This window comes from Rhopilema esculentum, chromosome 19 (genome assembly GCF_057945365.1).
Source record: "Rhopilema esculentum isolate cy_ngs chromosome 19, ASM5794536v1, whole genome shotgun sequence".
NCBI lineage: Eukaryota > Metazoa > Cnidaria > Scyphozoa > Rhizostomeae > Rhizostomatidae > Rhopilema > Rhopilema esculentum.
In genome coordinates, this window is record NC_142833.1 from 4,065,703 (window position 1) to 4,091,319 (window position 25,617).

The 25,617-nt window shown below is 36.4% G+C and overlaps 2 protein-coding genes across 3 annotated transcripts; both read right to left on the minus strand.

Moving 5' to 3' along the window:
- LOC135688551 (methylenetetrahydrofolate reductase (NADPH)) lies at nucleotides 1-14,627 on the minus strand. 2 transcript variants are annotated; one of them, XM_065205452.2, is made up of 10 exons: nucleotides 14,470-14,627; nucleotides 13,313-13,775; nucleotides 11,027-11,140; nucleotides 10,364-10,557; nucleotides 9,846-10,007; nucleotides 3,660-4,067; nucleotides 3,100-3,282; nucleotides 2,625-2,723; nucleotides 2,152-2,274; nucleotides 1-1,577 (listed from the first exon to the last, which is right to left on the minus strand). In XM_065205452.2, exons 2-10 carry the CDS (start codon nucleotides 13,752-13,754, stop codon nucleotides 1,227-1,229), a joined length of 2,076 nt encoding a protein of 691 aa, XP_065061524.2. In that variant the 5' UTR covers nucleotides 13,755-13,775; nucleotides 14,470-14,627; the 3' UTR covers nucleotides 1-1,226. The 2 variants fall into 2 exon arrangements, with proteins under 2 accessions (XP_065061524.2, XP_065061525.2); XM_065205453.2 differs by lacking the exons at nucleotides 13,313-13,775; nucleotides 14,470-14,627 and adding an exon at nucleotides 11,803-11,866.
- A 2,767-nt stretch (nucleotides 14,628-17,394) lies between these two features.
- On the minus strand, nucleotides 17,395-25,563 carry LOC135688552 (uncharacterized). Its single transcript, XM_065205454.2, has 5 exons — nucleotides 22,219-25,563; nucleotides 21,192-21,296; nucleotides 20,215-20,497; nucleotides 19,540-19,801; nucleotides 17,395-18,844 (listed from the first exon to the last, which is right to left on the minus strand). Exons 1-5 carry the CDS (start codon nucleotides 23,272-23,274, stop codon nucleotides 18,793-18,795), a joined length of 1,758 nt encoding a protein of 585 aa, XP_065061526.2. The 5' UTR covers nucleotides 23,275-25,563; the 3' UTR covers nucleotides 17,395-18,792.
- Between the last annotated feature and the right edge of the window lie 54 nt (nucleotides 25,564-25,617).

Consider the following 25,617-nt stretch of genomic DNA (forward strand, 5'->3'; position numbering starts at 1 on the left):
TCCAATTACTGATACTGAATCATTTCTAATGAACATAACAAATACATTTGGGCAAGAAGGCATAAAAACCTTGTAAACAAATTAATTATAAACCAAATACCCCATCAATATCAAATATCTACAATAGATGCAATGATACCACTTGTGAATTTAAATAGATACATAAATCTTTAAATTGTGGTTTAACTATAATATTGCAGAATACTATGGAAAATTATCCAGACTTAAATAATAACACCTGCATACAAATTCACTAGTATACCAAGCTAGCAAATGATTAACTAAAATAAATTATGCCTATCTCAGGCCTGACCATAACACTTGTAGCAGGGGAGCAGTAAATAGCTCTCCTAGTAATTTCCAGGTAACTGTAGATAATTATGAATAGAAACAAAAGCAGAATTGATTTCAAGGAAAGAGATTTGCTTTCAGAGCAATTTAAAAGAACAATCTGTAGCTCCCCTCCAGCATTTGAGGGGGACCTGGAGGGGAGGAAGAGCTATGGTTCTCCTCAAATGGTCAGGCCTGCTGTCTGGCCTCTCAACTATTTTTCAGCAAAAATACACAAACAGACATTCTAAAAACTCAGCTTGTAAACAGAAATTACCACCCCAAAGAAATGCTAATCAAAAAGCAGATGCATTGAAATATAGGAAAATTTAGTTTGAGTTTCCTCAATTCAATAACGACATATTGAATCTCTTGCAAGATCAGATGCAATGAGATGCCTAACACAAAATGACATGTTTTGAGGTAAAACAAATCAAAGCAACTCTCAAATGCCTCATGAAAACACAAGTTTCTTGTTAGGCAAGGATAGATTCATTAAAAATACTCATAGGCTCAATAAAAGCAGAAAAACCAAGCAACCAACAAGAGCATGTAGTGTACTCACAAGCATCAAAGTTTTGCAGATTCTTTCTGACATTAAGAACATTTGTTCTTTTGAAACTACTTCTCATCACATTGCAGAAAATCTCACATTAACAGACAATATTCTCTTTTAGGCTTAATATAAAGCATTTGCATCTTTTCAATTGAGGTTAAAACTATTTAACAGTAGCCGTTAATGATAAACAACTTTGTCAAGAAGTTTACAGTAAACCCAATGCTCAAAAAGCTTAGTGTCCTGAGGACAACAACAGATAAACATAAACTCTTTCTTGTTGAAAGTTTTCACTTTTCAGTGACAAAAGCCTGTAGTTATAGGATGCATGATGATGCACCTAATGAATAGCTGAAACAATGTTCTGTAAATCTTTCGAACAGTTTGAAGTAACATCATGGTTTCTTGAGTCATTCAGTTTATCAACCACTTCAGATGTGAGACTGTTATTTTGATTTCCCAATGAATGTTCGGTAGAATGTCCATTGCCTGTTGCACAGCAAGTATTTTGTTTGATTTTAAAAATGGTCTTTTGGATGATATCAAAGAGGCAGCTTGGTTGCACAAAATCATTGTCAACTAAATTTACAAGACAGTAGTTGCCACATATATCATCAATAACTTTTCTTGACTGGGAGCCCTCTGGGTATAGATTTGCCCAGTGCTGTTGCCACAGAGAAAATGCTTCATCCTGTAAAAATAAGTAGATAAACTCAGAATATTAGCAAAATAACATTGAAAATAAAAAAATTTAACTAGCTTCTACACACTAATTAATCTATTCTAAATGTTAGTTAGATTGTTATATAATTAAAAGATAAAAATCTCTGCAATTCAGTCTTTCTTGGTCAAGCAACTGTGTTTGAAAACATATTTAACCTGACAAACTATAAGGACTGTTTATCTAAGGGAATTGCATTTTGAACCATCTGCTGTCATGAGAGGCAACATTGCCAGGTGTCAATGACCAACAATGATCCACCCTAATAGCTGAAGATATTGAGGAGTCATAAATGTAACAAAATAAGCAGTCAATTTTCAAAATCATCAGTAGGAACTTTTATTGTCACAAGCAGTGGCGGACACTTGGGGGGGCGAGGGGGGGGCGACCGCCCCCCCCAATACTTTAGAGAACAATGGTCTTTTGTTCTAAAACAATGGGAAATGTGACGTCATCTTATTAAAACAATAGGCTTGCCCCCCAATATTTGACCAAGTGTCCGCCACTGGTCACAAGCAAAATTTTAAGAGAAATATTTACTAACCTTCCAGAAGTTGAAGCTCACAGGATCAACAACAGTTGGTTGCATTATTTCCTTGCCAGGGAAAACACCCCATGTCACAGCAATAGGGGAATACCGGTCACAGTTAGTGTTATCCAGTCCACCCTGCAACAAAATACCTCTACCTAAGTATTTATGCTTCCTACAATTGACAGTACACTTGCCAGGTTAGAGAAAATAACACAAGTTATCATGCAGCAATTTTTTTCATCTAGAAGATACATTGACAATAACGAACATCTCAATTTTCAGGGCTGAATATACAAAATCTGTATTTCCTATTAGGGATCTTATTTGAAATAATATATATACAAAGATACATTCACTTTGATATCTGGGTTTCTGAGAAAAACTGCAAGCAAACCTCCTGATTTAACAGCAAGCTGTGCGTACAGAAGAATATTTTCTAAATTCAAACCTCTCTTAATGATAACATATATATTCACCATTCATACCTCTTCATCAACTATGTGATAATTGACATGTGGATATTCCTTCAAAACATCCAACAAGAAGGCAATGTTTTCTTTGCTTGTGAAGAATTCCAGGTAAGCCTAGAAATTTAACAATACCAGCATAAATATACAAAACAACTTTAGGGAAAAAGCATACTGGTTCCGTTAGAAAGAGCAGGTCATTATGTTATTTAAAATTATAAAAAATATTTAACAAACATCCTAGATGCATGCATTTTGAAGACCTCTGAATTCTGCTTGTGCCTTTTACAAAATAGTGGTTCAAGGCACCTAACCTGCTGCTTATAGAAAAAGCAGTATTTTGTGTCATGATGACACATTCTGCATATGGGAATAGTTCTTGAGGTCTGAATGTCTATAGAGATGTTTACATTGACGGTATGGAATGCAAATCATTAAATACAAATTCTTTATAGGTTGAACATAAACCTTTAACATATATATGAAAATATACCTTTTGGTATATGTAACCACCAGCACCTCCCCATCCAACAATAGGATCAGAAGAGTTCGCTGCATTGACATTAGGCTGACTGTTAATTGTAAGAAAACCAGCCTTGTTTATTCCTGCTAATTCTGACACCAACAAGGATGTCTCTGGTGCCAAATCTTCATCATTCCACGGTAACGACTTAACCTATTTGAGAAAAACCTTCATTAAAGTTAGATAAAAAACATATGTAATTATCACAAAATTACACATTATATTATGTGTACTGCCATGCACACTGCTAGAATTGAAAGTGACTAAGGATGCCTGTGCCATAGGGGCAGCAGGGACAGTGGCCCCTTGCCCTCATGAAATTGGGTATTTTTCTTTGTTTTGCTACTGTTTTGCACTTTTTTTGGTGCTTTGCCCCCATTTCCGGTCCTCTAAGTCAGGGTCCTCTAAAAGCAACTATATATTGGGGAAATATTAATAGAAAATAAGTTCAGCTAAAGTCCAACTCTTCAAATTCCTGCCCAATTGCATTTAATGTTATACAATGTGAAAAATGAAACATGAAAACAAACCTGGTTCCCAGCTTTGTTTTTATTGCCACTTATGTAGCATGAAAATATATCCCAAACATCTTCAACTGAATGCAGTTCCTCGCCCCACATTTTCCTCAGATCAGCCTTATTTTTAGGACTCCGCAGGTAAAATAAATGATGGTCAGTCAGCTCATTAAATGATGGGGCTGATGAATTTCCCCATCTCCCATTAGGGTATTCATCCCAATCAGATGTTCTATATATATAACTTTTTGGTCGAGTGGCCCAAAATATTGGCCGTACATCTTCTGAGAAGCGTTTTATGTTGGCAGATGTCTTCCAGGGTAACGCCCTGTTGTTGACATCTTCAATCCATAAACGAAGTTTCTGAGCTATTTCCTTTGTTGCAAGCTCTCTATTCAAAGTGTAGAAGTGTAGCCCAGGGACCTGTGAAATCAAAATAAAATTCAAATTATATACAAATTTCCAATTTAGTTTTTAAGATTTAAGATCAAATTGAATAATCATGCATAACTATCAAGCTTATATCCAAATCCTTTACAAAAATGGAACAGCCTTGCTTTTAAGACCAAGTAATTAAATTCTGAACAATTTTTTTGCGGTACAGAATTTGAAAATGGCTTTGAAAAAAGCAAACATTTTACAACATACTTAAAGCTTTTTCGTCTGACACTCCTCAGAGCATAAAACGTCAGAATAGGTTCCGAAAAAACACGATGGAAAAATATATACCCAGTTGTGGATCGAAATAGGCCAATCAGAAAAACGCAAGCACAAGACCGGTATAGTTGACCAATCAGTGCCGCGAGCCTAAAGAAAAATACCAATGGAGTCCAAGAGAGAAAACGAACTCCTTTTGTCTACACAATGGCGGCTTTTTCGTTTTTATGTAGATTGACTCCAAAACTGCTAGATGGAAGGACGACCGGGCTCTGCCAATTATCCGAAACATGTCGTCATTATAGAGTTTTGCACAATCTGGGTTGTCTAAAAGATGTTGACCGATGGCAGAATCACTTGTTTTAACAGTGTTTCTAGACCTACAAGATCGAGGAGGCTGTTCTCTTTGAGGGGCAGTTTTGTTTCGTATGTTGGAAGGAACATGCTGTTTTATCCTATCCCCCAATCTTTGGGTTGTGCGCCCTACGTAGCCAGAATCACACTGGCACGTAAATTCATAAATGACGGAACTTTTTTGTTTGGTAGGGACGCAATCCTTTTGAATGGATGGAAGGGCTCTCCTAGTGCTGTAAACAATCCGAGGATTGACAGCAAAGAAACAATTGGTTATGGCTTGCCTAATCTGACTCTCGAATCGCAAGGAAGTGTTACCAATCCATGGTAGTTTCAAATAAACTGGGCACTTTTGCGGACCAAACTTTTGAACAGTCGAAAAACTTGCGTCTATTTTTCCATCGTGTTTTTTCGGAACCTATTCTGACGTTTTATGCTCTGAGGAGTGTCAGACGAAAAAGCTTTAAGTATGTTGTAAAATGTTTGCTTTTTTCAAAGCCATTTTCAAATTCTGTACCGCAAAAAAATTGTTCACATTTTTCAAGCAGAGGTACACTAAACAGGAGATTGAGGATCTCAACCAACTGGTGAAGTTAAGAGGTAAGCTGAGGACGGCTAGGTTCTCTTTATCATTTCTCAATTTATGTTTGACTAACCGAGTTGTGCCAAAATTTATCACCGCTCGTATTTCCAAGTCTGGTGTTAGACAAAGTCCAACCATTGAGCGCGCTTTTCTCCACGATGAGATTCAGAAAAGAAAAACCAATGTTCTGAACTTAAAATGCCTGTATACACGCCAATGGTCTAAAACGCGTCCATTTCTTTCATTCCTTGACAATTTTCGACTTTGCCGCTACATTTCTGAAATTGACCAGCGGACACTAAAACATACCACGGAAAAACACAATAGGAATATTGGCTTGCTAGTAAGGAAACGTTTCGGTGGCATGTTGAGCGACACCAAAAAACATATTTTTAATTTCTCGGATTATTCTCTCTCTGATACTGAAACATTTGTCTTAGGTAATGGACTTGAATTTTGTATCCCACCCCTAACAATCAACAGAGAGGAACTCTTTGCTGAATTCGAAATTTTACACGCTCAACTTGCCAAGCACGAGATTTCTAACCCTTTGGAGTTTAACAAATTACGAGCACGACTAAGCGATTTGGCGTACGCTTACAGCGGCTCTCCCATCGACCACTCAGATTTTCTTTTGCATAGAGAACATTTCCAAGCACTAAAATCTCTACGGGCTAACAATGACATCTTTATTACAAAACCTGATAAAGGGTCTGGAGTGGTAATTTTAAACAAAAAGGACTACATCAATAAAATGGAGGTAATTCTCCACGACAAAGAAAAATTTGCGAAATTGGGTGATGTCGAAACACATGACAAAACGGCCAAACTAGAGCGGAAACTCCAAAAACGTTTGTTGGAACTGGTCAACTCAAAAATGTTGGCTACAGAAATTTATGATAGGATAAGACCCACGGGCTCTCAACGACCACAAATGTATGGCCTCCCTAAAATACACTAGCCGAACGTCCCACTTAGACCTATCTTGTCTATGATTGGCTCAGCACAACACGAACTGGCTAAGTGGCTTTCTGAAGTTTTGGACCCTGTTCTTCAAAATATTCAAAACATTGCATCAAGGATTCTTTTACGTTCGCTGAGTTCATGCAAAACTTGAACATCGAAAACGAAACATCTTTCATGTGTTCTTTTGACATTAGTAGTCTTTTCACTAATGTTCCTTTGAGTGAGACCATCAAAATATGTGCCGACGCTTTGTACCGGAGCGAGCTTAATAGCCCACCATTCCCAGAGGAAGTATTCATTGAACTGATGGAAACTGCAACACGTTCAGTTGAATTCAGTTTTAACAATGAAATGTACCAACAAAAGGATGGTGTCGCTATGGGTAGCCCTCTGGGACCTGCCTTGGCCAATATCTTTGTTGGCTTTCATGAAGAGCGTTTGTTCGACTACGACCAAAAGCCAGGTGTCTATTTTCGGTATGTGGATGACACATATACCATTTTCAAAACAGAGGCTGAGTGTGATACTTTTCTAAAACACCTAAATAGCCTACACCCAGCCCTCCAGTTTACGTTTGAAAAGGAAGAAAATGATTCCTTACCATTTTTAGATGTTTTGGTCGAAAAGTCTAACACTGGATTTCTTACCAGTGTATATCGCAAGCCTACTTTTACCGGTCAGTACATACGCTGGAATTCATTTTGCCCAAAACAACGCAAAGTTAACCTTGTCAAAACATTAGTACATAGGGCACTTATGATCTGCTCGAAATCTAAACTGCACGCTGAACTGGAAAAACTCAAAACGATCTTCTTGGACAACGGCTATCCTGAAGACGTCATTTTATCTTATACTAAGGAGAAGATCGCAAGTTTTTCGACTGTTCAAAAGTTTGGTCCGCAAAAGTGCCCAGTTTATTTGAAACTACCATGGATTGGTAACACTTCCTTGCGATTCGAGAGTCAGATTAGGCAAGCCATAACCAATTGTTTCTTTGCTGTCAATCCTCGGATTGTTTACAGCACTAGGAGAGCCCTTCCATCCATTCAAAAGGATTGCGTCCCTACCAAACAAAAAAGTTCCGTCATTTATGAATTTACGTGCCAGTGTGATTCTGGCTACGTAGGGCGCACAACCCAAAGATTGGGGGATAGGATAAAACAGCATGTTCCTTCCAACATACGAAACAAAACTGCCCCTCAAAGAGAACAGCCTCCTCGATCTTGTAGGTCTAGAAACACTGTTAAAACAAGTGATTCTGCCATCGGTCAACATCTTTTAGACAACCCAGATTGTGCAAAACTCTATAATGACGACATGTTTCGGATAATTGGCAGAGCCCGGTCGTCCTTCCATCTAGCAGTTTTGGAGTCAATCTACATAAAAACGAAAAAGCCGCCATTGTGTAGACAAAAGGAGTTCGTTTTCTCTCTTGGACTCCATTGGTAATTTTTCTTTAGGCTCGCGGCACTGATTGGTCAACTATACCGGTCTTGTGCTTGCGTATATATTTGTGCAACTATACTGATCCACAACTGGGTATATATTTTTCCATCGTGTTTTTTCGGAACCTATTCTGACGTTTTATGCTCTGAGGAGTGTCAGACGAAAAAGCTTTAAGTATGTTGTAAAATGTTTGCTTTTTTCAAAGCCATTTCTAATTAAATTCTATCACCTGCCCTACCCAGAAGTATGTTAATGGAGTTCATGATCTATAAGTGCATTCTAAATTCTATTAAGGTGTATATATTCCAGGGGAGCCACCTACATAAAATTTGAGTAAAGTTTAGTATTGTTATTTGTTAATGTAGATGGGTAGCCTATAAAACTCCTAAAGACATTATCATAACCCTGCTCTTGATAAATAGTACATTTTTAGATTATGAATAGAAAAGATTATAATTTAACAGTCCTAGTTGTTGAATGCGTGCAATCAAATGAGAGCAAATAATGGAGCAAATAATAGGAGCAATTGATCGCACGCATGATCAGATATTTGACCATTGCCTTTTAACCTTTCTTTGACTGTATTTTTTTTGGTCCCGTATTCAATATCAAACATTGGGGAATGCACTGTTAAGGGCGGATCCTCCTGGGCCACGGCATTGTGTGGTAGGATGGCCAGTTGCTTTCCATGCCGCTTTTACCTCCCTAGTATGTTTCAACTAGGTACTCATTTGCAGTCGAGTGAACTGAGGGCCGTCTGCGAGCCTGGATCGAGCCCTGAGTTCTGGCATGGCAGTCGAGCACCTTAACCTCTCGGCTACCACGGGACCTTTGACTGTATTACTTCATCAAAATATTGAAAGTTTTGGTTCTAGAAGCAGGGTAGCATTGGCTTACTCTTACAATAGAGCATCTTGTCTTCACAAAGCGATGTGCTAGTAACTATTGCTTTACAGAGTTTGCTATTGATTGGCTTTGTTGAAATTCCCTTAATGAAAAAAGCTGGCTTGCAACAACACCAAACAATTCTGCTTCCCCGTCTTGCACAAACTAACAAACTGTGTTAGTTCATTTCACTTTTGCTCTAGTAACCTTCATTCATTTCCCTTGTGATTCATCAAAACAGCAACAAGTAAAGGTAACAAAAAAGAGCTGCTAACCACAGTAGAGATCATCCTTGACTTACGTTACTCAATACTAACGTTAATGTCCTTATCAATACTATTTTTTGATACAAAGAATGAAAAAATTACAAAGGCATTTAAGCTATCAGAAAGTTTAGTAATGATAATGGTGATGATAATGTTCTCTGTTGAAATGATTTATGGTTAAAGTTTGTGTTTGCAGTTAAAAGTTTCTTGACATTCAGTGATAAGCCCAGTCCAAAACTATGCACATCAGAATCTTAACAAACACACAAGACTATTTTTAATACCAATCAGAGTTTCAAATTGGTGCAAAATCAGGGTTCCAAGATATTTGAAATGGTTGGCAACCAAAATTTGAAAACTTCTACCAGCCAAACAAGATATTAAGATTCAGCATAATTTCGACTAATTGTGTGGAATAGTAAATGATAAAAATTGGTTTTACACATCAAATTAACATACATTTGGCTATTTTCTCCATTGTCTGTTATATTTTGTTTTGTTTCATATTTCGTTGCCACTGAAAATTATTGAGATTTTTTGGAATATTGCCATGCATTATATTTGTAAAAATTGGTTTTGCTTTGCATTTTTTGTTTAGTTTTGCTTTGTTGTTCACTTGGGGCCAAATGTCAGCCAACTGCTGCTTTTCAGCCAAATCAAATTTCGACAGACATGGGCCTTGAAAAAGACTTGAATGGAGGGATTGGGCATTCAAAACAACCAAATGGTAGTCTAGACTTTAATGGGAACCAAGATCAAAATGTGAAGAAAATTTGCAAGAGAGACAAAATAAGGATTTAACACTGATGTTCTGAAATAAAAGCATAATTACATTGTAATTGAAGTTGCATAGTATTTTTGTAAACTCTTTATTAAACTAGAAACTTGAATGAAACTAGATAGGTAAGAGTGTAAATCACATGCATGAAATACGTTATGTGTCTGATTTTTCATGTGTGTGATTTATAACATACCTTTAAATTCTTTTTTTGACAAAGACTGACTTAAAATTGGCAAACAAATAGGAGAATTGTGAATGCATACCTCTCCAGATGCAAGCAGTTCCTTACACATGTTGACTGCATGTTGGACTCCATATTTACGAATTGCATCATCATTGTCCTTAATTGGCTCTAAATCTTTAAGAAGTTTCTCTGGAATTTCCAATTTTGACAATTTTGCAAGCTGCCTCAAAGATCCATAAGCCTAAAAGTTCAAGTTTCATAGAGATCAATTTTTAAAAAACACAATGTAAATATTGAGATTACTATATTAAGTTGAGTGTTTAACTGAAAAATTATATACTCATGTTGTAGAATTATTCCAACATTGGCATTTAGAATAAATATGGAAAAAATTGTCAATTATTGTTCATTGTAATCTTCATGATCCCCCAAATGAATGAGCACAAAAATGTCCACTACTTGGTGTGAACTGACCTGTCTCAAATTCAAATATTTCTAAGATATGCTGACTTTTCATGCCTAGACAGAAATCCTAGCATTTTGTATGCCATAACAGAAACTGCCTGAAAATGTCAATTCTAACCAATAAATTTATACCTGAATTGGCATTATTCCAGGGATGATTGGAACTTTGATACCGATCTTTTTGCAATCTTTAACAAATTTTAAGAAATCCTTTGATTCAAAGAACAACTGTGTGATGACAAAGTCAGCTCCTGCATCAATTTTTTTCTTAAGATGCAAGAGATCTTCTTCATAAGAAGTGCAGTCTGGGTGTCCTTTAGGGTATCCTGCAGAAAATTTGTTTTTCGATAAATTTCAAATATATATATGGTTAACAGAAATTACAATAAAAAAATCAAATCAACTATATAGGCAGAGGAAATGTACCTTACAAGGTAATAATCATATACCAGAAAAGGTGTTCAAGTGTCATTTATACACCAGTGGGGAGTAGAGGCATGTTCAAATTATCAGAATACCAGCTGACTATAGTTACTTGGTATGCCTTCAACAGGTAAACTGGATATGAAAGATATACAGGAACAAAGCAATACGACAACGAGAATATACTAATATTTCGCCCTGGCATAAAGGGCTTCATCAGCGGCTCTTCCTTCTCACACAATAAACTTGATATGTTTGTAAATAACATTAAATCTAAAGTGGTCAATTATTCAGAATTCAGCAAGGCAAATAGTTGACTCCTGTCTCATATTGAATGTTTATAGTTAATAAATTGAAAACAGAACATATTACCTGCAACACATATTGTGAAGTAGTCCTGGAAATTCTCACGAATAAGTTTCACCATATCACAGGCATAATTCAGATCCTCATCATATGACTTCCATTCTTCACCATTTACTGGATCTATATAAACATGAACACTGTGTGAAAAGTGTTTCTAACCTATCTAGCAACAATCTTAATTCAGATTTCACACAACAATGTCACAAAAATACATAACAAAAATTTATATACTCTCTGGCGCTTTATTAGTGGAGAGGTTTTTATAAAAAGGAGTTTGCACTATCTCACTCAATTGATAAAACATGCTGTTATTCTTTATAGGGTGACATGATGTAGGGATACTATCCTTATTTGCGGAAGGTTCTTAAAAATGGAAGGAAGAATATTTTGCATCCAAAGTGAGAATAACTTGACATGAAAGCTTAAATTACAATTCTTGTATGTAGAAACCAGCCTTAAATTCAATTGCTCAACCAATTTTCAAAGGTACTGGCTTTGACATGTTTTTGAAATCACTCATTCAATTTCTATACAAGTGTTCCTCTTACCCTACATAGATTATAATTAGGCCTGCGTTGGGGGGGGGGGGGGGTTAAAAAAAAGAAATTAAGTTGAAAAATTGGATTCCCCTGCAATAAGGCAAACAAGTTTGAAGGACTATGTTTAAAGAACTAAACAAAACAATTAAACAAAGCAATTTAAAATAATTTTTCACTATTTCAAAAACAGGGAAAACAAAAAATTTGGTTAGATAAAAAAATCATCTGCTAGCGAAAACATACTTCATCTTCATCACACTTGTTCAAGCACAGGACATCAACAGATAACTGATGCTCGACAGCTTGACTTCTGACGTAAACGAAATTTACAACAAAATCAACTAAAACTAATTATATAACTGTAAACAAAAATAAATTTTACAACCAAATCAACACAATTCCTGTCCACACTCAATATGTAACTTGGGTTCACCCTAGATTTTTGCCAACCTAAGTTGTGGAATTAACAATTAACTAACCCTGACCAAAATGCAAAGGTGGGGTCGATAGGGAGACTATCAAGCTTGGAGACTGTCAAACCTTTAGATTTAGGGGATATGAAAATACAATTAGTTGAACCCTGTGGCAAAAGACATTTTTCATGCTAACTGTTCGCACTATGAGACTTGAAAATTCAAAGCAGGTAGAACAGGGTTGCCTGAGTTAATCTTAAATTAGGGTGAACCCAAACTTATTTTTGTTATATGAGCAGGGCTTATATAAAACACCAGTGAATAGTTGTGAAGGTGTGGCAAAAAGGCAAGCATAAATAAAGTGTGAAGCATGAAGGTAAAGTCTAAGGTCAAGCTCCCCTACTGCTTACTAACTTTGTTCTTATTAATTGAATTTTTTTCCAAAAACAATTTCAGCTCACAGAAGTCTTTACTCAAATAAAAATAATGGGTGTCCACATTGTTTTGTCAATATCAAGCAGTTCAACAATACTTCTGCTTTCAAAATGACCTTTGGTTTTCACATTGTTCTCTGGCAACTTATTGTTGTTCGGTTTTCATTTTGGCCTGTTTTTAAAATTATTTTTCAAATGCACCTGCACAATGTGCAGAACAATGTGACAAAAGTAATAAACTTAGGTCCTTAAAAGGTTAGTATGACCTGGGTTCTTAAGCCATTAGGTTTCTGAATTTGTCATGATCTTCAGTTTGTGGCAAAAGTACATGAGATAAAATGAATGCCAATGCTGAAGAAATAATGCTGCAAATTGTCAAATGTCAAGTAATTATAGATGGCTTAATTAGCAGCATGACCCTTCAGCTCAGTAGGGATACATTTGTCTGAAAATGATTGTACTGCCAGAAGCACTCACAAATAAATCTGAGCCGGCACCCAATAAGCAAATAACATGGTTTTTAGGATACACTAAATCTAAGCTTGCCTTTTTTGGGAACTGGATTCATTTCTTTTCCCATCCTATTCATCCCTCACCATAGTGCATTAGAAACTATTTATCTATAAAAAGATCTCTAAGCTAAAGTAAAGATTGATTCACATGCTGGGATGAAACAAAATACTTCCAAGACAATAAATAAATCATGCTTGGAAGTATTTTCCCACAAACAAAAAATATCTGAAAGTTATCAGGTACTTCATAGTAAATGATGATTGGCTGACAGAAACAGTTGAGTATCACGAGGTCACAATTGTTCCTTTCCTTCAGTATATATACATGTCTAATGAATAAATAAATAAATTATAAATAAACGAAATTAGGAAAATCAATCATCTTCATTCTTACCTCCCCTCAAGGCAAGTATGTTTCGGAGTCCAATATGTTTTGCCTTGTGCAGGTTTTTCAATACCTGTTCTTTTGTCATATTAGCACAGGTCATATGTAGCATTGTCTCTATACCACAGTAGTTAGCTGTTACACCAGCAATAGTTGAAGAACTGGTCTCCTTGTCACCAGCTGGGTCTCCAGCAGGGTGCCAGGTAATGTCACAAAACAAAGGGCTACCTCTACTGAGTCTGTCTATTTTTGACACAAGATTGACAGCACCATTTGGGGTACGAGGTGGAAAGAATTCTAACGAAAAGAAAGGCTCCCCATCTCTTATTCGAGCCTGAATTTTCTCTATCAGTGTTGGGTGCTTGACCAATGCATCACACTGTTTATCACATTTTTCACATCCACTGGACAGTTTATTTGGCTCTGTTAGCAAAGTCTGTACAGGTGGCATTTTGCTTTCTGAAAATTAATCCTAGAAAAGAAACGTTCAGATTGTAGCAAAAACAAAGATTTGAACTCTTTTGCTGGCATGAATTTGTGCAGTATGCAGTACTTTACAATATGCCCATAACTCCAAAGGCAGTACAACAAATTTAAACTTATAAAGATGCCAGTTAATATTCTCCAATCAATCTAATGCTAGAAAATAGTAATAAATATTGTTGGCTAAATGCCTGCCAAAACTATTTTACGAAGAAAAGGATGCTTTTTTATCATTTGCAGTGACACCACTATTCACAAAAAACAATGGAAAGATTACATATGCGACAAAGGCACTTTGAATTTAAACAATAAACATCTTTAAACATCTTCAGTCAACTGGATAATTCACAGACTGCGTATCATTTCTACACATCTTTAGTCAGGCTCAACAGGAAACTTTCCACGTCAAACGCTCCTTGTAATTGACGTCCAAGCACAAATTTTGGGTGTAATTCTCGCTAATATGGGCAGAAAATGGCACGGCCGGAGATTTTTTGTATTTAACGGTGAATTTTACCTTTCAAAATGGCCTAACCATGATACATCATCAGCAGGTAATTCAAACAGCGAAGACAATTAAATTATGATCAAACGGTAGTAGTCAAGCAGAATGGTAGAAAATAAGCAATTGGGCCAAATAACCGTGATAAATCTAGAAAAGAACGCAATGTGGAAAAACTTACCTCATTCGCTTCGTTTACAACCATCTGTTCTCGAGAAGAACGGCAAAGGATCGATGGTGGTCGATGTTTGTGGTGAAATAGCTAGTTCCCAGTTCCCTTTTTCACGTGATCACTTTGTCGTGTTTTTCTGCGAAGTTCCATATTTGCACTGGGCTGTCTGCTGTGCATGCCGAAATGCACAAAGGAATAGAAATGTGAAATTACTAGTAGACGCTCCTACACAGCCTGCTGATTCCAAAAACCTGAAAAGGTGTTTGGATTTGGAATTTACACTGCAATTGCACAATGCAATTTTAAAAACTCTGCCCATGCCCATATAAACTCATGCACAGTTCAATGTTGTCTACCTGTTCAAAGGTATGACCACATACACAAGGTATGAGAACACATACACAGAGTTCCTTCCAGATTTCCTTCCTCGAGAATGCACTTGTTCAAACGAGTACTGGAAGGTAACTCGTACCCACTTAGGAGGCCCTTGCTTATTGTGTCCACCAGTTCTCCGATGTGTTTGCCTAACCTTGGGTAGGCCAGCAAGAGAAAGTGTGGCAACCTTCCATCATAGAATCAAAGAGCATGCGATCAACTTTACAACACACTTTCGATATGCACGTGATATCCATCCTACTCTGATTTCGTTACACTAGATGTAAAATCACTATACAAAAACATTTCTCAAGATGAGGGAATCACAGCTTCCCTCAATGCCATCTAAAATCATTATAAGGAAACTACCCCGCTTCATATAAATACAACAACTGGTGATATTTATTTTCAAACATAAATGTCTTTACGCTCTCTTTTTATAAGAACAATTTTATAAGAACGCGGATCTCTAAATTGGTCAAAGGTCAAAAGTTAAGAACAAATTAAGAACAAGCTGAGGCTGAGCTACTGTAAAATGTAACTTTGAACAATATTTCATCTACAAAATGAGAAGCTTTTTGCCATATAGGGGTGCTTCTTCGGAGAACCAAATAAAGGTTGTCTTACCCTCAAAATATTACTGGTTACAATCAGATCAAATCAAATCCAAATCTGCAAAGCTATTTAATTTAGGCCCAACGAACCCTGTTTACAGACCTAAGACTCGGTTTATAGTCACAAGTTTGCAGGCGTTCTATTCTGTGATTTGGTGTGACTATAACAGGAGTATACTACAGTATTTTTGAGGCCTTATAAGGGGGGATGACATTATTTCATTTTTCATGATGATATCTTGCCATTATTTTATATTTAAAAATTATCAAAGCAAAGTATATCGAAATTGTCAAATGGTCCATTCTTATGAAATTTTTTAAGGAGGTGTCAGGACAAATTTGACCGACTCACATACAAAATGGACCGAGTCTTCAAAACCATTCTTTGCAGATAAAAATATTGAAAATGTATAAAGAATTTTTTCAGGAATAGCCAAAGGGTCCCGTACTTGGGTGAAAATAGGGAATTCATTCTCTTTGGAACTGTGGTAATGATTTTGTACATTTGAGGGGAATCTAAGGACACGGAATGAATCAACGTATTTATTGGCAACAACTAAACAAATGCAAAATATACACAGTGGCGTAGTGGAGGGGTAACGAATTGAAAAGTTTCACGTTAATTAAAACCCCGTTAAATTTCTCAGCGTAAATTTCTCATCTGTCACTAAATGTCTGGCGTTAAATAAACGTTCGTTAATTTCATCCCATTTAAATTTTTTATGTAACGTTTTAAAACTCCTTAAAATAGCTACATTTTAAGATTATATCTGAAATATATTATTATATCTGGAAAATGAGGATGATAAAAAGCGTCCAAAACGGAAGGACAGGAAAGTGTTCTTTTCACAAGTTCTATTAAGAATAAAACAATTTTTTTAGTTTTAGGCCACAAGAGTATTTTTGATAACATTAGAATGTCCTCACTATCTACTATCTCCGCTTGAAATTCCCCATCTTCGTCATTATCCTCCTTTTTCTAAATCCCTAGATCTTAATTCTTGTAAAATATTTTTCGAGTCATCAGCATTTTTTTCGTTCAGAGAATACTAGGCCTCTTTCACTTTAGCCACTACAATTTTTCAGGCTCATCCAACGTGACATATACCTTTATTAGAATCTCCAATCCACCTTGACCCGAAGTTTTTCTGTTATTTTCTTTTTCCTTTTTATGTACTTAAGTTGAATGTGTTTCAGTAGAAAAAGGTTTTGCTGACATTGAAATGCTGATGATTCGTTTTGCTGACGATTCGTTTTGCTGACGATTCGTTTTGCTGACGATTCGTTTTGCTGACGATTCGTTTTGCTGACGATTCGTTTTGCTGACGATTCGTTTTGCTGACGATTCGTTTTGCTGACGATTCGTTTTGCTGACGATTCTTCATACTATAGTCATACTGTTAATCCAAGTCACTTACAGTTCTAAGTAGGTGCACTAGATGGCAAGAAATATTGCTAAAATAAAGTTCATGCGAGGCTAAAACTGAGTGGAATCAACTCTTAAAATGTTCTCAAGAAGAAATCATTATAAATTAAATACTACAGATTGACTACATGTTTCTTAAGAGTAGATATTTTAGGTTTCTTTTTAAGGGGACTCATCGAGTTTGAAGAAAAAACAGTTGGCGTGGGCCAAATTCTCTTTACGGTTGCGTGTTCGTGGCTTTTCAAAATATTTCCTTATAGTTTGATCTAATATAGTTAATTTGTTTTGCGTCAAATAACCATTTATAATCACTTTACCATTTTTCAAGATTAGAAAAACTTTGTGGGGAACATGTCTAGCCTCAGATAAAAAATTGGCGAATGAACAATATCTTTTTGGAAATTTCCTTTCATTTTAACAAAACAGAACAGTTACTACCAGCAGATCAATCCTGCTGGTAGCAAGACTTAAAAGGTTTGCAGGACTGTTGTTTAGTAGTCTTAGAAAGAATTCGTCGTATGCATATGTGGAACAATCAATGTAGACAAAAACATATTACTTTGTTATTATGTAATTAGATGTTAATAGATGTTTTCATCTATTTCGTTGAGATAATATAAGCCAAACCTATTTGTGGTAACTTATTATGCTATTGGTGTTTTTCCTAAATGTGAAGTATGAAAAGCCATTCTTTTAAACACCACCTTGGAAATAATGCCCCTAAAAAAGTTGAAAAATTCATAAGAAAAACCCAGGCGTAGCGTAATATGGTATTTTAACAGCTCTACAGATCCATAGTCACTTTCAAGTCAATGCTGTTATCAAAAAGACTTTATAAACTTCAGTATAGGGGTCAAGACAGGAACTTTTCCCAAGAAAGTAAAAATTCAGAAAAATAAAAACCGGGTTTCATGGTGAGATACATGGATTCATGACATTCTTTGTTTTACCTGGATTTCGTTAAGAATTATGTGAAATTTTTTTGCAACAAACGCCAGTTTTTAGCCCTTTGAAAGACTTCATTATAGGGTTAAGACTGGAACCTTGTCCTAGAAAGTTAGAATTTCATGATACCCTCCAAAACATCTGAGATACATTGTTTCATGACATTATTGAAAGTTCCCCATTTTGTTTAGAATTCTAAGAGTTTTTTGGCTACCATTACTTGTTTCTAGCGAAAATTGATATAATTAAGTGACGTCTTTGTATATTATGAAGTTAAATATGTTTTCGATGTTTCAAGCATAACTTTTCATCAGGTGAAAAATAATAGAATGAGTAACGGTTAAAAAGAGAATAAAAGTGTAGAATCGAAAGATTAACCACACCGAACGCAGTCGGAATACGATGTAGTCACCTGATCACATCAAGAACACACCTTGAATGTGGGGAATTAGTTAAATGTGTTACAAATTGGCTGAGTTATCTCTTCGTGAGTACAGGTTTCTCCCACATTGCAACTTAAAAGTCCCAAAAACGGGGAAACATTTGCATTATCCGATTTTTATATTATGTTGAAGCCATTCAAAACGAAAAAGAATCCCTTATGTTTGTCCTTCTCATTTCCTCATTATTTCATTTTCTAGATCACTTCCTAGTGACATGTGACGTCATCAGCCTTGCCTACATGTTATGTGGCGTGTGAACATTTCGCTCGTTGTATCAACTTGAGTAGCTAACATGTCGATATGAAGCTTTGAAGTGTTGAGTTTCTCTTGGTGAAGCCTGTGTAAACCCTCTACACCTTAATCTATACCTTGGTAAAGCAGAAAATTACCCATATCGAAATGTTTTTATTGATATCATAGCTATTAAAAGCTGAATAAAGCAGAAGGTTAACAGAGCAGTTAAAATCTGATGCCGTCACCAAAAAGAGATGCAAAGCTTGAAAATATCTGCATATTCTTGCACAGATTGCTAATGACATTGGAAGAAAATCTGCATCCCTCTGCTCAGCATAGTATTGGCGCTGAAAAAAATAACAACATGAAATGAATGAAAAATTAAGAAGCGTTTCTAGGTCTGGCAATCAATGTAATAAAAGATGTTTGCAGAATTCCTCTAGACAAAGTACATTAAAGTCAGGTCATTTTAATTAGCTACTGTGTATTCAGAAAACAAAATATGACAATTTTCCATTTTTTCTTAATATTTTCTTATTATTCTAATAAGCAATTTATTTTCCTGGGAACCGAAGCGTCAAGAAAGCGGGGATAAAGTACTGTAGACAGATGCAGTGGCAACGAATCGCTCACAAAATATTTCTGTGACTAGTTTTGACTATAATTCTAGGACCAAATCATGGAGACTCAAGCAATTTACTAATAACTAAAAAATTACAACAACAATACCACTGGCAATAAAATGGTAAATATCTACCCGATGGCTGTTACAAAAAATACCAGAAAAAGAGAAGAGAATACAAGATACAGAAGATTAACATACACTCTTCTTTCCTTAAAGAACCCTTACTATCAGAGTGTGGGACCCATCACTGGCAAGAAAAGGGATATTTCCCAATTTGTTCCGGTTCATAAAATGTTTTGGATATCAAAACTCCAATATTGCTGACAAATTTTCAAGTAAAAACACCAAAAATAGAATGAATCCAGAAAACAAAACCAGTTTCACTACCATGAACAGGTTTCCTTCAATGTCACTTACCAAGATTTCAGGGCCGATTTACACTGGGATTGATGTCTGTTAACAAGATCACTTGCTTTCATCCGACCAATACACGTTGTGGTTGGGTAGCAGAGATAGGTCGATAAGCTTTTCATGCAGGAATCTGACGGGTTGAATAACACTTTCTGCATTTCCAACAGATTGTCAATTTCGATAGATGAATGCCTGTCCCATGGTGAAACTCTGTCCATTGGTCCCATCTTGCATTGTTTGTTATCAATGTTTTCAATGGGAGTAGCGCCTGAAAGTTTTGATTAAGTCAAATGATAAGCAATTAAGAACATGTTTATGAGCGCATTCACGAAAAAGTAGCTCCCTGAGTGTAAATGTGTGCACAAAACGACTTTAATAGAAGTAAACTAGCACACTAAACTACTTTGGATAGCGATTCAGACAGGACTTATGGTATCTAAAAAGAGAGTAAAGCACCCCACAAAGAATAAACGTCACTTGAGATATGCTTGATCCTAAAGACCATGCTCACTACGTCTCTTAACAAATGTTACTTCAGAAAACAGAAGCCTTTAGAAACAGGAACTTTTTCAGGGATGTAGAGAAAAAGGAACTGATCCCAAAAATGTTGACCCTTGATATAAAAGGTAGTGCCGTAATCATTACAAATCAGTTGTACTTTCCAACGTTCAAAGCACTCACATGAATCTAATGGCACTGTCCCATCATTCATTTTAAGACAGAAGTCTATCTTCCTCAACTGATAGCGAACTTTCTGTTGACACTTGTCGATGGCTTTTACACATTCATCTTTTAGTCCATTCCAATGAACATGCGCTCCTTTGCACTTTGGAAACCTATCTCTACACAGGAGCTTTCTTAAATCTTCGCGACAGGTTCCCACAGCACCTTCACTTTTGATGGTCATCACATCGAGGTCAGATTCAATGAGTGCCTCGTAGAAAGAGAAGAGGCTCATTTGTACCTAGAAAAAACAGCGTCATTCTTAGCACAAGTCAGTGGAAGTCTAGACAAGAAAAATTCTGCCAATCTTGCTTTTGGACTTTGGTTTTATGAATCTATCGAAAATCAATATGCTAAAATATCCAGTTTTCTCTATATCAATGTATACTTACTTATCTTAAGCCCTATGCTTTATTTCGTTTTATTTAAACTAAAGCCAGCTCTACTGTTTGATATAGGCCTCATCGAAGCCTTGCCTCCATGAGCTATAACCAATGATACAGAGGCGCTTCTATATCATTGGCTATAACCTATCGAAAGGTGAGTCACATCTATGACCCATTGGTCTAAAGAAAATTGACGTCGAATATGTAATCGATCATAAAGACACATCTTACTGAGGTATGGTAGCTTAGCTCCTTCGGCTCATTCCCTTGCTGGTATGAGTCCCGCTGTGCTGCTACATGTTCAGTCTTACTTAGAGGTAGCAAAGGAAGGATTGTCTTGTCTGTAGTCTAATCGTTTGTTTTTATTGCACCTAATCGTTTGAAAACTTTAAGTTGAATAACAAGTCTAAATCATTTTACTCGTGGATTTAGTACCATCCTTCTTATTATCGACAATGTTGCCTTGGTGCTTTTCAATTCAAAAAATTAACAAGAACAAAAGAAAGATGTGCTTCTGAACTCAGTGAGGATCCAATATGAAATTTCTACCTTGGAGATTGGGTAGTTGACAGAATCAGCACAGAACTTCAGTTTCGGTTGAACACACTGACCATCCTCCTCCTTAGCATGCACAGCTTCAGATGGATTCAGCTCCTGTAGTAAAAATTGGTTAGTAAATATTCTCGACTTTGATGAATAACCAATAGGTAGACTGAAGCATAAAGGTGTTTTTATGTTGGTCTCGCGAAAATTTAGTCTCATTTGATAATTTGTAGTGAGTGTAGAAGAATTTTACGTAGTGAGTGTAGAAGAGAGTAGCTTAATCAACTAAAATTTGAGTAAAAGACCTGAGTATTTTCTTGAGTTCGTGCCTTTCGTCCCTATTAAAATAATGGCTTGTGGATTAGAACATCCATTCCTGTTAGGCCTGGCAAAATGCTCTACATTTTGTAGAAAATTTTCTTTCAGTTTCAATCAAATTGTCACACAGTCAAAAGACTTTTTCAAAACATGCTCGAAAGTTTATCCCAGTTACCTTCATACCAGGGCCTAAAGGCTTCCATTCAAGGGCTGTAATGCCCATAGCCTCATTCTGGGTTTATCTACATACGACCACCTAATGCTAACACCTTATACACCAGCAGGGCAGGGCAAAAATGCATCTTAGAAAAGAAGTAGATATTTTTGAAAGTTCAAAGCACTTCACTTTTCTCCTTCCTTGTTTAAAAGAGATGACTAATTCCATCTTTAAAAGAGATGAAAGAAACCATTTCTGATAGTGACTTTGATCATATGCAGTAGAATTCGATTGGCTATTTGGTGCTTTTATTAGTAATGAAGTGATATTATAAATGAAAAAAGCAGCTGACGGGCAGCAGCCACTCGCTATCCCTGCAGTACACCTTGAGAGTAGCAAGCAACACTTCGTAGGTCACAAATGGTATGCCATTATTGAAAGAATACTCATATTTGAGATAAATTTTCAAAAATTGGCCTAATGGGAAAATGAGAAAGAACTTCAAACTTGAGACAGAAAGGCCAAAGTATTGCCAAAATGATTAAGTACAAATCTTACCGCAATCATTGCATCATCCAAATTATCGAGAGTTTTATATTGGTCTTCATTCTCTTCCTTGGTGTTTCTAGGATTTCTGACTGTCTTTCGGATTAAATCCCTCGCGACACTTCTTCTTGCTATTACCCTTGACTTTCTGTTGCCCTCTATTTCTAGAATTGACTCTTGTGGCTCATCTGAACGCTCTTTTAATCTTGGTGGCTCATCCGAACTCTCTTTTGATCTTGATGGCTCATCTGAACACTCTTTCAATCTTGGTGGCTCATCTGAACGCTCTTTGAATCTTGGTGGCTCATCTGAACGCTCTTTTAATCTTGGTGGCTCATCCGAACGCTCTTTCAATCTTGGTGGCTCATCCGAACGCTCATTTAATCTTGGTGGCTCATCTGAACGCTCTTTCAATCTTGGTGGCTCATCTGAACGCTCTTTCAATCTTGGTGGCTCATCCGAACGCTCATTTAATCTTGGTGGCTCATCTGAACGCTCTTTGAATCTTGGTGGCTCATCTGAACGCTCTTTGAATCTTGGTGGCTCATCTGAACGCTCTTTCAATCTTGGTGGCTCATCCGAACGCTCATTTAATCTTGGTGGCTCATCCGAACGCTCTTTCAATCTTGGTGGCTCATCCGAACGCTCATTTAATCTTGGTGGCTCATCCGAACGCTCTTTTGATCTTAGTGGTTCATCCGAACGCTCTTTTGATCTTGGTGGTTCATCTGAACGCTGACTGAATTTTGGTGGCTCGTTTAAAGGCTTGATAAATTTCGTAGCTTTAAATCTGTTTTTTGTGTCCCAGACGCTTGTATTTTCATCAAAACTGTTCCTTACCTTTGGGATATCATCAATACTCTCTCCGGGAGACATGTTTGAATTTTGAAAGGATACCGATGCATCTTCCTGCTCAGGTACCATTGCATCATTACCAAATTGAGCACGGTATTTTGAGGATAAAATTTCATCAAATTCAAGTTCGTTTTCACGAAGATCAATCCGTCTCTGCTCTGAAAAATTGATGAACAGCGCAAGACTTATAATTAAAAGCTTACAGCCTTCCATTTCTTTGAGGGAGGCCTAGTATAAATTCTGTGTGTGAAATAGCATCCAGATTTGATTTAAATAGATTTAGGCAACAGGTAAGTGTTGATCTCACCATAAAAAGCTGTTTAAACATGACACGACTGGGACTACAAAATCTTACTTTCAGGTAATATGGAATTTATTAAATATTGGAACAGGTGTTGCTTACCAAGCAAACATGACTTTAGCTTTTGGCTTGCAGCAGAATCGATTCAAAATAAAATATATCTATCACGTGACTCAGACTATGCTGTGATGGTTGTTGTCCTTCCGGATAGGGATAAGGAAACTTAAACGAAGAGACACGAGTGTTTGCAATAATTATACTTCAAATTAGTACTGTTTTCGCAAGGATACGTCATATTGATAGAAATCAAAAATATTAATTATTACCTTCCTTTTAGAATCACCATTTCAACACTGAAAGGATTTGAGACAATTTTTTTTCAACACAAACATACAATTTTGCTCTGATCCTAACACCTGCATTTTCATTCCGGCGAAGAAATGATTAATAAAAATTTTAATTATAACAATGATTAGCCCAAATAAATGTTCATTTTTCACTGGCCAGACTACAGTTTTATTCTACTCTTGCAAGTTAAATAAACAGCAACAAGAGCTAATTACAAATGTTATGATTTCGATATAAAAATTCAATGAGAAGAAATGAATGTTTCTTGGGAAAACAAACAAGAGATTTGCCAACTTCAGGATGACTGAAGCCTTCCGTCTTCCCAAAACTACCTGGGATGGGAAATATTTCATCTCTTATCTGTTAGCATCGTATAAAAACCACTGTGTTTAAACTCTATGAGGTAGTTCCAATTTGGCCGTGCAAGATCAAATAATTTTTAGTTGCCGGTATCATATGCTAAAATTCTCTCTAACTGCAAGGCAGCTCTTCATTTCCCTTCATTTTAAAATTCTACTACATACAAAAATCATTTAACATGCAACAATTAACAAAATCGCAAAACAAGATGACAAAAGATTATAAACGGAAAATAACTGTAAATTGGTAGAAGATTGTATTTCTTAAGGAGGGGTTCTCTCAGTAGATAAACTAATCGAGGATAGAGCATTTCCTTTTTCTAACTTTTGGGATCATGTCTGAATAAAAAAACGCAATAAAAAGTTTAAAGGTTCACATACTGGTGTATAGGTGTTATTTATAATTTTTCATAAATGAGAATGTAGACGATGAATTTCTTATTTCCCTTGGTAACTCATTACATAGCTTGGCTCTTCAATCCCACTGACTGAATCTTGATTTAAAAATGTCGATGGATTTTTCTTACTGTTAAATATGATGGCTGCAAAGTTGCTATATTCATCCATGCTCCGTTCAGTATTGTTTGGTAGTCTTTGTTGATGTAAATTAATGGAGTATAACAAAACCTACTGATTGATATTTCAGCTTATGGATTCATCACGTGTCTATAAGCTTTGATTTGTTTATGTGTGACTAACGTATATGTGCTTCAGACAACACACAGCTAGGCCCTGCTCAGCCGCCATTACACTTCGATTCACCAAACGAATTGCATGCTCGCACAAAAACGCATGCTCGCACAAAAACGCATGCTCGCACAAAAACGCATGCTCGCACAAAAACGCATGCCCGCGCAAAAACGCATGCCCGTGCAAAACGCATGCTCAGAGAGAAAAGCACGACAATGTTCTTAAAGATTCTACAAAGGTGTCTTTATTGTTTTTAGACATGGATACCAAACAGACAATAACAGTATTCTGGCCATCACCTTACTGAAGCATACTGAATCAACAGGCAGTATCAGATAGGGCTCGAAAATCGAGAACATTTCATGTCCAAAATAGAACCTGTTGTCATCAAAACATCGCCAAAGATTTGCAATAAATCTGCAAGATATGACTAATGTCGTGTCAAAATGTAAAGAGAAAGATGACAAAATGCACGAAAGTATGACAATGTCTATTTTCGACCAGCACCTGGGTATAAACAAAGTCACCTCATCTAATAGTCTAATGAAATTTCGTCCTCAGATGGGTGTCTGTAAATAAAGTTCTAAAGTTTAGCTAAGAACAGAAAATACATCAGTTTTGTATTTTACGAACGCATTTACATCGTAAAAGATCCCCCTGTAACAAGCAAAGTTGTATTCAGCTATCTCGGATGTCTCGAATGACCTTCCCTTTGGGGTCGGCAAACGAGTACCAAGGGTAGCTGTTCTCGCGATATCGAGGATAGGATGCTTCTCGCCTTTCCAAGTCTAATCTTTTTCCCCATGGGTAATAGTTTTTCCTAAAGTATAAGTTTTGGGCATTACAACAGCTGCATTA

Excerpts from the sequence above, each read along its gene's own strand:
- LOC135688551 (XM_065205452.2), bottom strand. The coding sequence starts at position 13,754 with ATGCCACCTGTACAGACTTTGCTAACAGAGCCAAATAAACTGTCCAGT. Across the intron at positions 11,141-13,312 it reads CATACTTGCCTTGAGGGGAG|ATCCAGTAAATGGTGAAGAA; the intron begins GTAAGAATGAAG and ends ATGTTTATATAG. Across the intron at positions 1,578-2,151 it reads TGAGCTTCAACTTCTGGAAG|GATGAAGCATTTTCTCTGTG; the intron begins GTTAGTAAATAT and ends TTATTTTTACAG.
- LOC135688552 (XM_065205454.2), bottom strand. The coding sequence starts at position 23,274 with ATGGAAGGCTGTAAGCTTTTAATTATAAGTCTTGCGCTGTTCATCAAT. Across the intron at positions 20,498-21,191 it reads TCAACTACCCAATCTCCAAG|GTACAAATGAGCCTCTTCTC; the intron begins GTAGAAATTTCA and ends TGTTTTTTCTAG. Across the intron at positions 18,845-19,539 it reads AAATCGGCCCTGAAATCTTG|CGCCAATACTATGCTGAGCA; the intron begins GTAAGTGACATT and ends TATTTTTTTCAG.